This window comes from Erythrolamprus reginae, chromosome 7 (assembly GCF_031021105.1).
Source record: "Erythrolamprus reginae isolate rEryReg1 chromosome 7, rEryReg1.hap1, whole genome shotgun sequence".
Classification (NCBI taxonomy): Eukaryota; Metazoa; Chordata; class Lepidosauria; order Squamata; family Dipsadidae; genus Erythrolamprus; species Erythrolamprus reginae.
This window is the reverse complement of record NC_091956.1, coordinates 29,993,951-30,004,671: the sequence shown is the minus strand read 5'-3', so window position 1 is coordinate 30,004,671 and position 10,721 is coordinate 29,993,951. Positions and strand designations below refer to the sequence as shown.

Here is a 10,721-nt window from a genome sequence, read left to right as displayed (position 1 = left end):
ATTCCCCCCAGGCCTATACAATTTATGCATGGTATATTTGTGTGTATGTTTGGTTTTTAATAAGCGTTTTTAGTTTTTTTAAATATTAGATTTGTTATATGTTGTTTTATTACTGTTGTTAGCCGCCCCGAGTCTATGGAGAGGGGCGGTATACAAATCAAATCAAATCAAATCAAAAAAATAAATAAACAAATAAATAAACAAATAAACTAACAAACAAACAAACAAACAAATAAATAAAGGCAGAGGCCCCGGATTCAAATCCCAGGAAAAGGGTGTGGCTACTTGATGAAGGAAAATAAGGTTGAAATAGATCTAGAGTGGTCTCCCTTCCTTTTCATTATCAGCAAAAATATGTTACACACACACATATACATACACACACATAATTATACATATTTATCCAATCATAAATCAATATCTTATTTTACACCTGTCCATCAGTCTGTTTTTCTTCACTTCTTTACCCTCCCCTCCTTCTGTCCTCATCTCCTCCTCCTCCTCCCTTCTTGCTCCTTCTCTCCCCCTTTCCTCCTTCCCTCCACTCCTTCCTTTCCCCCTTCCCCTTTTTACTCCCTCTTTCTCCCTTCTTTCCCTTTCCTTGGGTGATTATTATCTTAATTCATCTCGCATTGAACAGACTGACAACCTATTCCCGTACATTTTCAAACCGTCGGATGATGACGCGGTAACCTTGGGTGGGCCCGAAGAAACACCTGGCAAAAAAGGGACTCGCTTGGCGAAGAGTGACGCTCGGAGGCTCCCACGCGGCTCCTAAAGGGACCCCCACCGCGGCGGGACGTCGCCCAGCCTCCCCCTACGTGGACTAGTGGTACATCCCCGCGTCTCCCCCCTGAGCTGCGGAGCGAGTTAGTACGGGCTGCAGGGCTTAGCGCATCTGGAGTCTGCCTCCCCTTTTCCTGAATTGAGCAGTTTTCAGCTTAAGCGAGAGCGGCGCGTCCGAGTTGAGTTTTGCGTGACTAAACGGGGAACGCCGGAGCGGAGAAGGAAGGCACCGTCATCCTTTGCCCTCCCTCCCCTGCAGCAGAGCCATGGCCGGGCGTGGTGGGCTTTGGGCGCTGGCGTTGGCGTTGGCGTTCTGCGCCTTGCCGGGCAGCCTCTGCCTGCAGGAGACCGAAGCGGACGAGGCTGAAGTGCCGGCGGCTCTGGGCGGAGGGGCGAACCGTCGGCGGCGCCTGAGCCAGGAGGACGGCATCTCCTTCGAGTACCACCGCTACCCGGAGCTGCGGGAGGCGCTGGTGTCGGTGTGGCTGCAGTGCCCGTCCATCAGTCGGATCTACACCGTGGGACGGAGCTTCGAGGGCCGGGAGCTGCTGGTCATCGAGATCTCGGACAACCCGGGCGAGCACGAGCCTGGTAAGGCGGGAGGGCATCCATGCCCGGCTTAAGCGAGTGTGGTACCCGGGCAACGGGACTGGTGGCCCTGAGCCTCGCGGCTGACGGGTTGAGAAGGAAAGATGGAGTGCGAAGGGATTTCTTCCGTTCTCTCTTCTCCTTGGATCCTCGCAAGAGACCCAAGCTTCCTCCGGGCAGATTTTTACTGGTCCCTGAATCGATTTTTTAATGACATATTAATGGCCATTAATGACGTGTATGGTTTTTTAAACTGTTTAAATTGTTTTAAATTGTTGATTTAAAATTGTGTTTGAGGGGTTTTTAATGTGACATCATATATTTTATTCTTTGGTTGCCAGCCGGCCAGAGTCGTTTGGGAGTTGGGCGGCATACAAATCCAGAAATAGATAGATAGATAAATAAATAGATATACAGATAGACAGATAGGTAGGTAGATAGATAGGTAGGTAGGTAGGTAGGTAGATGATAGATAGATAGATAGATAGATAGATAGATAGGAAGGAAGGAAGGAAGGAAGGAAGGAAGGACTAGATAGATAAGAAAGATAGATAGATAAGAAGGAAGGACTAGACAGACAGACAGACAGACAGACAAAGAAAGAAAAAAGACAGAAAGAAAGAAAGATAAGAAGGAAGGAAGGAAGGACGGACGGACGGACTAGATAGATAGGTAGATGATAGATAGATAGATAGAAAGAAAGAAAGAAAGAAAGAAAGAAAGAAAGAAAGAAAGATTTCAGGATCTGTTTTGGCCCCTGGGAACTTCAGTAGGAAGAACCAGTTCAGCGGTCTCATGATACCCACCGCCGCCTCCTCCACCATCATCATCCTCCATCATAACGTTGGCTGCAAGAATATATTTTTGTACTCTAGTACAGGTAGTCCTCGACTTACAGCCTCAATTCAGCCCAACATTTCTGTGATTAGGGGAAAGGTTTGTTAAGTGAGTCTTACTCTTAACTCCATTTAACGACCTTGCTTGCCCTCCCCTGCTGTTAAGTGAATAGGTGCTGTTGTTGAGTGAGGAATACACAAATGAAGTGAGTGAGCTATACACAAATTGAGCAAATAACACATCTTCCAAATACGGCCGTAAAAGATATTCATGGTTTTATTAAGGGGTTTTAAGTTGTCTTTTAAGATTTTTTTCTTGTTGTAAGCCACCCAGAGTCCTCCTTTCTTAATTAATTAATTAATTAATTAATTAATTAATTAATTAATTCGTGTGCAAGATAGCAGGTATTGGTATGAGCGTAACCATAAGCAAAGTAGGTACAGGTAAATTAGGACAATGGGGCAGTAAGACAGGGACCGTAGGCAAAATGGAATGGGGTGAGGTCGACTGTAGACAGTCTAAGGTTAAAGTTTTTGGGTTTCGAGAAGAAACCACGGAGTCAGGTAGTGCATTCCAGGAACTAATCACTCCATTGCTGAAGTTGTATTTTCTGCAATCAAGTTTTCAGGGGTTTACAATTGAGTTTTAATCTATTGTGTGCTCATGTATAATTGCAGTTGAAGGTGAAGTATTCATTGACAGGTAGGACTGTGGTAGACATTGTGGGACATTGTAGTTTCCCCATTGATTTTTGCTTGTTGCGAAAGGGGATTGCATGACTCTGGGACACTGCAACCATTAGGATGCCACAACAGTCATAAGTGTGAAAAATGATCATAAGTCACATTTTTTCCAGTGCTGTTATAACTTTAAGCAATCACTAAATTAACCGTTGTAAATCAAGGAATAGCTGTATATGTCTTGCTGACTGACTATAAAAGTTGTTTATGCTGAGGCTTTAATTTAGAATAGTGCTACCTTTCATTTACCAAATCTAATGAATGGAATGGATAGATAGCCTTGCGTTTTTCTGTTTTTTTCAGAAGTAAAACAAATATTGAAGGCGGAATGCCTTTTAAGAGGTAACACTCATGCCCTTCTGAAAACGAGATAGTGGAAATGTTAAGCAAAAATGGAAGATTATGAATACAGGGCATCATTTGGGGTCCTTCATAAGCCAGCATGTTCATGTAAAACATTATCTAAAATTACACATAGTACACGATGCATATGGTGTTGACCTCAGTTTAGATCAATCTACCCTAGATTTGGTCATAGGATAGCAGATAGTGCTTATGAATGCTAACAACTGTAAAATATAATTTCAAGCAAAACATAAAAACAGAAAGTTAATTCAGTAAAAATACTGTACATTTACAAAGCAAAGGGAACAAATAAGCAAGCTTACTAAGTCAAATCTATTTTACAAACAAGTCTAAAATATTTCCACTTCTCCCTCAACCATATTACTTCTCCAAGACTTGATTGCTTAGAATCTGTTGGCATCCTGATGTGATTAATACTGGTATATACCATCTTGGTCTTCTTTATTTCATATGTATTATGCCTTCTGTTAGCTTTTAAAATGACTACTGGCTACCTGTACTTTTAGCTATGGGGCATTTTTATGATAGAGAAGGAAAAAAAGGTAGACAACCTTCTTTTAATTTGAGCTTAAATACTATTTTTATTTAAAGTGAAAAATATTGTCCTACTCTCAAACTACTCTCCTCCAATATGTCAATCAACTTCAATGGAGCTTATTTCTCATTAATTACCTATAAATGTCTAGCCTAAACATGTAGTAAGTCTAATATAATGCAAATAGGACACTTCTTGCAATCTCTTTTTATTCTTGTTAAATAATTGCTATTTTCCAAAAGTAGCACATGAAACTGAAAATCAATATTGCAGCTGGATTAGGTTCATTAAGGGCATGAGAGCTTCTGATAAATTGAATAGGACCAAAGCTCCTAATATTGGAGCTCCAGAATTAGAACAGAAGGTTTGCATGCCCGGAGGGAAAACTGAAAATTGATTCCTCATTGTTTTTATTACTTAGATTTATTACTTATTATTTATTTATTTATTACTTAGATTTGTATGCCGCCCCTCTCCGAAGACTCGGGGCGGCTTTACCATGATCCTAAATATTTCCTGGATTTAAGTTTACAATGTGTCCAGAATTGTAAATAAAAATTGTAAGAGATGGATTATCTTATCTCTTGGTGCTGCCAAATGCTTTGCAGAAAATGATTATAATGAATATAGTATAATGCATTAATAAAATTCAGTCAACATAACTTTGAATAAGATGCAAAACTTCAATCTCTGTCTCTTTGTCTCTCAAACTATTTTACATACCTCACCAGTGTTGACTACTTAGAAAAGTCCAATACTGTACTTATTTTCCTGGGAATAAATCCAATTGGATTTAAGTCACTAAATAATATGTATAATCATGCTGCCAGGTTTCAATTTCTTCAGAAATCCCTGATTCATCGTGATTTTCAAGAATGTACATTTTTGAGCCAAGTAGTTTGTGGATGCCAGTAGAATTTACTCTTTTTTTAAACTCTTTGAATATTTTTGATAGTTCTTAAAGCTGGCTTAATTTGTCACTATAATTTGCCCAGAATTAAAGGTAGTTAAAAAATTAATGCAATATTCTGTTAAGAGATCCATACAGTATTTTGATATTGAAGACATTGTAGATGGGTGATTGGAATAAAGTATGGCCGTGATGCATATTGAACATGTGAGGATATTGTGATAAAGATCTGTATTTGAGTAGGAGATTAGATAAATAAGGAAGTTGTTTCCCTTGCCTCTTCCCATCTTATTTAAAAGATAAAGATTCCTGTTGTGGTTCAGCCTGAGGCAGATCAAAGGCCAGCTGCCTCTCTGCTGGCTCCATGCCCGGAGGAGGCTGACAGCGAAGAGGAGGGGGCTGAGCTGTCGGACGGGGGAGGGTCCAGTCAGGAATGTGACGAGGAAGAACAGCATGGGAGCCCTGGGGAGGGGCTCTCCCCTGCCAGTAGCTTGGAGTCATTAGGTGACGAGGCACAAGCTGTCGTTGACATGCGACAGAAGTTTAGATCAAAGGAAGGAGCAATTAAGGAAATATCAGCATTGAATAAGGAACACCAGGGCTTGGGTGTGGTCCTCATTAGCAGGGAAGGGTTTATAAGGCAGGCAAGCTATTGAAGCCATGTGGAGTGTTATCAGTTTGGAGTTCCTGTAACCTGCATTGTTTCTCAGCGTCTCTGTTCCTGGCTTGTGGCCCAGCAGTCTTGAAGAACTGTGGGAGGTGTAGGTCTGTTATCTACAGCCTCGTCTTGGCAGCAAGAATCCTATATTGATGCATGGACAATTACCTTCGTGTATATATTTGGAGTTCCAGTGTTTTCCTGCTTTGTAAGGACATTTTCTGTTAGCTTCGTTTTCCTTGAACATTATAAAACTGTATTTGAATTTTACGGTGTGTCTGGCTTATCTTTTTGGGTTGGTTATAGCTTCTGGAGTGACCCAGACAGAACAGATTCCTTTCATAATTTCTTAAAATTATTTGGGTAATGTGAGAAAAGTGGGACTTACATTTAGTTATCACACTCCTAACAAACTATGAGGTAGGACCTTCTTGGACTTATATGATGGGACTTCCCAAGCATTAGATCCATGCATAATTGCCTTCTCTTCACATCACATAATGCAGGTAGCCCATGACTTATGTCTACAATTCAGCCTAAAGTTTCGTGGCTAAGTAAGGCACTTGTTAAGTGAGTCATGCTTCATTTTACAAATTTTTTTGTCAATGTTGTGAGGCAAATCATTGCAATGGTTAAATGGATCATGTGGTCATTGTGCAAATCTGGCTTTCTCCATTGACTAATTGTCCAAAGATTCAGATGGTTATAAATGGTGATCACATAAACTTTGGACTGTGAAATTTGTGACAGTTGCCAAAGCTTGAATTTAATCATGTGATCAGGGTGGCGGATGCTACTATGGTTGTGTGAAAATAGGTCATTCCTTTTTTCATGCTGCTGTATCTTTGAACACAGCACATACAGTACTTAATGAATTGTTATAAGCCCAGACTACTCTACTTCTAAACCAGTGGTTCCCAAACTTTTTCAGTCCACCGTTCCCTTTGTGTTACAAACTCATCCATACCAATCCCACCCTCTTCAGGTGGGTGTGGCTTGGTGGCCAGGTGACTGGGTGGGCATGGCCAACTTGTAAAATGTGGTGAAACTCACTTAACAATGCTCTTGCTTAGCAACCAAAATGTTAACCAAAGACTTAATTGTGGTCATAAGTTTTTCTTTCTTTCGTTCTTACTTTCTTCCCTCCGTTCCCCTTTCTTTCTTTCTTTCTTTCTTTCTTTCTTTCTTTCTTTTTCTTTCTTTCTTTCTCTTTCTCTCTCTTTCTTTTTTTCTTCCTCCCTTCCTACCATCTTTCTTTTTAAGTCTCAGGGAATCCCTGCATCAAAATAATTTTAACACCCCCCCCCCCCAAAAAAAAATCTTTACAATACAATTTCTACCCTACATATGTAACCCATGCTTTACAGTGTTTGCAATGATAGTAAAGATTCAGGTCTGAATTGTGGCACATAAAAATTCCAGCCATTGAGCAGTGCACAAAGTTTAAAAAGTGATGTTTATCATGGAACTTAAGTCTCCATATATTTAAAGATTTTTGAGAAAGTATTTGATTTATTTTCTGATAGATATAGGAAAAAATGTATGGAAAAGTTAATTTTTTAGTAAAAATAAAGATTTAAAGATTTTAGCATATAGCATATTACTTTTTATTTTTATATTATATAATTTACCTTTTTTTTTAATGGCAGCATGTAACTGCACAAATAAATGGATATTGCTGTCACAGACCAGAGAATGTTGAGCTATATATACTACTGCCTGGAATAATCCCTTCTTATATCTTACATCTTACTTAACTACGGTAATATAAAGAAGGTTAAGGTCAGTTTGGGGAACTTGATTTCTCTAGAGATGATTTAGTTAACTTGGTTAACTATAGATGATTTTGTTTGTTCTAGCTAAGCATTTGTAACATCATCTTATGCCAATAATGACATCCTGTTAGAAAGCTATATGTTAAGCTGTTCAAAATATGAGCACTTTGCAAGACACTGATAACATTGAATAATAATAGGCTGACTCAGCTTTTCAAGTTATATATAATACAAACATATTCCATTCCTGGGTTTATTTCAGGAAGCTAGATTTTACAGCAAGCTGATTTATGTACTTAACAACCCTGAAAGCTTAGTAATCACAAATTGATACTGGCCTGGCTCTTTTCTTTCATTGATTCCATTTCACTGAGCTTGGATGCGGTTTCTAAAATATTCTACCTTATTGATGAATTTGGAGGCTTGGGGAAGATTATTTTTTTTCTACTGAAAACAGGCAGCTGGATCAGGGTTGCATTCAGTGATGGGCTACCAAAATTTTTACTACCACACTGTGGGCGTGGCTTATGCATTGGGTGTTCTGCGGTGGAGCTCCATTTTCGCTACCCCACTGCGTTCTCCCTTGTCCGGGCAGTAGCCCACCTCTGATTATCTACTATATAAAGCGCATATACACACATGCACACACAGCTCTTCTAAAATTATACACATTCAAATTCATTTACTGAGATAGGAAAAACATACCCAGAGCCCAGAAGGGAAAAAAAGAAAAAAAAATCAAATTTTTGCTACTGATACTTTGTACTCAGTGATGGGCTGCTATGGGAACGGTCAGGAACGCAGTTCTGGTAGCAAAATTTGGAGTTCTGCTCCAGAGCACCCAATTTGCACTGAAAGATGCAAATTGCATAAGCCACACCCACAGTATGGTAATAAAAATTTTGGTAGCCCATCACTGTGTGTACCTGACCAAAAGTTTGCTACCAGTACTGCGTACCTGACCGTACCCGTAAGAGCCCATCACTGATTGCATTATACCAACAGCAGCAACCAAACTCCAGAAGTATACTACAGTAACTCTATTCAGTGTTATGTTTGATCAAAACTGCAGTACAACATTTTCCTGAAATATATATCAGTAATCTGAATAGTAACCAGAACAAATGGTTCTTTCTGATCCTACTGTAATATTAATTTACTGCTACATATAACATCATGCATTCCTAGATATTCTGTTCCATCACACCTTCTGTCTTGGGCATTTCACTTTGTTGTGATTTCTGTTTGTGCATCACACAACATAACTGCTATTATTCCTGATACAGCAATATGGATGCAAAAATATCTAGAAAGGAGGCGGGGGAAGTTCTTTATGTACAGTATGAGTTCTTCCTTAAGAAGGATTGCTCTGGAAGTATCGTTATAATCAAATTGAATGTCCTAGAAAACCATAACATATATACTACACAATATTTATACTACACTGCTCAAAAAAAATAAAAGGAACACTTAAACAACACAATATAACTCCAAGTAAATCAAACTTCTGTGAAATCAAACTGTCCACTTAGGAAACAATACTGACAATCAATGTCACATGCTATTTTGCACATTCAACTTTGTACAGAACAAAGTATTCAATGAGAATATTTCATTCATTCAGGATGTGTTATTTGAGCGTTCCCTTTATTTTTTTGAGCAGAATTTATTATCAATGACTCTTCCCTTCCCTTAGCTCTGGAATAAGAAGGAAAACATTTGTGTTCTTTTCCCAAAACTTTGAAAATCGGAAAACAGTGTTCCCTCGCTTTTCGTGGGGGATGCATTCCAAGACTGCCCGTGAAAGTTGAATTTCCGTGAAGTAGAGATGCGGAAGTAAATACAGTGATCCCCCGTTTATTGCGTCCCCAACCATTGCGAACAGGGTACTTCGCTATTTTTCAACCCGGAAGTCAAAAATACCATCTACGCATGCGTGCCGGGCACGCATGCGTAGATGGCAGCGGCTTCCCTGGGTCTTCCCCCTCTTGCTGGCGTCAGCGAGGAGTTTCCCCACCGCCCACGCAAACTCCTCGCTGCCGCCCGCCCTTCGCCCGCCCACGCCGTTCATTCTCGCCGCTTTTGAGCTGAGTCCGGGAGCGAATTCGCTCCCGGACTCAGCTCAAAAGCGCCGATAGCAAGCGGCAAGGAACGGCTTGTCTCGGCGCTTTCGAGCTGTCAGCTCGAAAGCGCCGAGACAAGCCGTTCTTTGCCGCTTGGTATCGCCGGTTTTGAGCTGAGTCCGGAAGCGAATTCGCTTCCGGACTCAGCTCAAAAGCGCCGATAGCAAGCGGCAAGGAACGGCTTGTCTCGGCGCTTTCGAGCTGACAGCTCGAAAGCGCCGAGACAAGCCGTTCCTTGCCGCTTGCTATCGGCGGTTTTGAGCTGAGTCCGGAAGCGAATTCGCTTCCGGACTCAGCTCAAAACCGCCGATAGCAAGCGGCAAGGAACGGCTTGTCTCGGCGCTTTCGAGCTGAGTCCGGTCAGCTCGAAAGCGCCGAGACAAGCCGTTCCTTGCCGCTTGCTATCGGCGCTTTTGAGCTGAGTCCGGAAGCGAATTCGCTTCCGGACTCAGCTCAAAAGCGCCGAGAGCCAGCGCCCCCCGGACCCCCAACCCGGGTTTGGGGGGCTGCTAGGAAGCCCTCCATGCCGGCGGCAAACAGCCGCCCCGCCCCCAATCTTCGGCTCCTCGCTAGCGCTGTGGGAGTAAAAACACCGTCTGCACATGCGCAGACGGTGTTTTTACTTCCGCATCGCTACTTCGCGAAAACCCGCTCGTTGCGGGGGCTCCTGGAACGGAACCCTCACAACGAGCGGGGGATCACTGTACACCATTTTTGGCTATGAACAGTATCACAAGCTTTCCCTTAACACTTTAAACCCCTAAATTGCAATTTTCCATTCCCTTAGCAACCATTCAGATTATTACTCACCATGTTTATTTATTAAAGTTTATTAAAAAAATATTTATTAAAGGCAGACGAAAGTTTGGCGATGACATATGACGTCCTTGGGTGGGAAAAACCGTGGTATAGGGAAAAAACCCGCAAAGTATTTTTTAATTAATATTTTTGAAAAACTGTGGTATAGACCAGTGTTTTTCAACCGGTGTGCCGCGGCACACTAGTGTGCCGCGAGACATGGTCAGGTGTGCCGCGAGGCGGTTCGCCCCCCCTATTGCCCCCCCGCCGCCGCTATTGGCACCCTCCCACGGGAGGCCGGCAAAGGTTGCTTTGAAAGTCGGCCCCCTCGCGCCCATGGCTTCTCGTCGCTTCCCCAAAGCACCGTCGCTTCCCCGAAAGCGCGCTCCTCATCTCCCTGCCAGCCCGCGGGGGGGGGGGGCGGGGAGGCGCCGGCAGCAGAAGGGAAGGGAGCCGCGACCGCCCCTGCCTCCCCATGGTGCCTCCGGCCCCCTCGGCCTTTCGGCGCTGCCCCCCGCCCGCCCCCTCTCCTCCTCCGCTGTCTCCTGCCTTTCGGCGTGGCTCCTCCCGCACCCGGAACACAGGAGACAAAAAATGGCCCAACT

At 42.5% G+C, this 10,721-nt stretch overlaps 1 protein-coding gene across 1 annotated transcript in view; it reads left to right on the top strand.

Annotated features, from left to right (window-relative positions):
* The first annotated feature begins 577 nt into the window (after window positions 1-577).
* CPE (carboxypeptidase E) overlaps window positions 578-10,721 on the top strand; it is an 84,919-nt gene continuing 74,775 nt past the window's right edge. Inside the window, exon 1 of the mRNA XM_070757257.1 lies at window positions 578-1,377. Within this exon, the coding sequence (XP_070613358.1) occupies window positions 1,053-1,377 (325 nt within the window). The 5' untranslated portion in view covers window positions 578-1,052. The remainder of the gene's footprint in view (window positions 1,378-10,721) is intronic.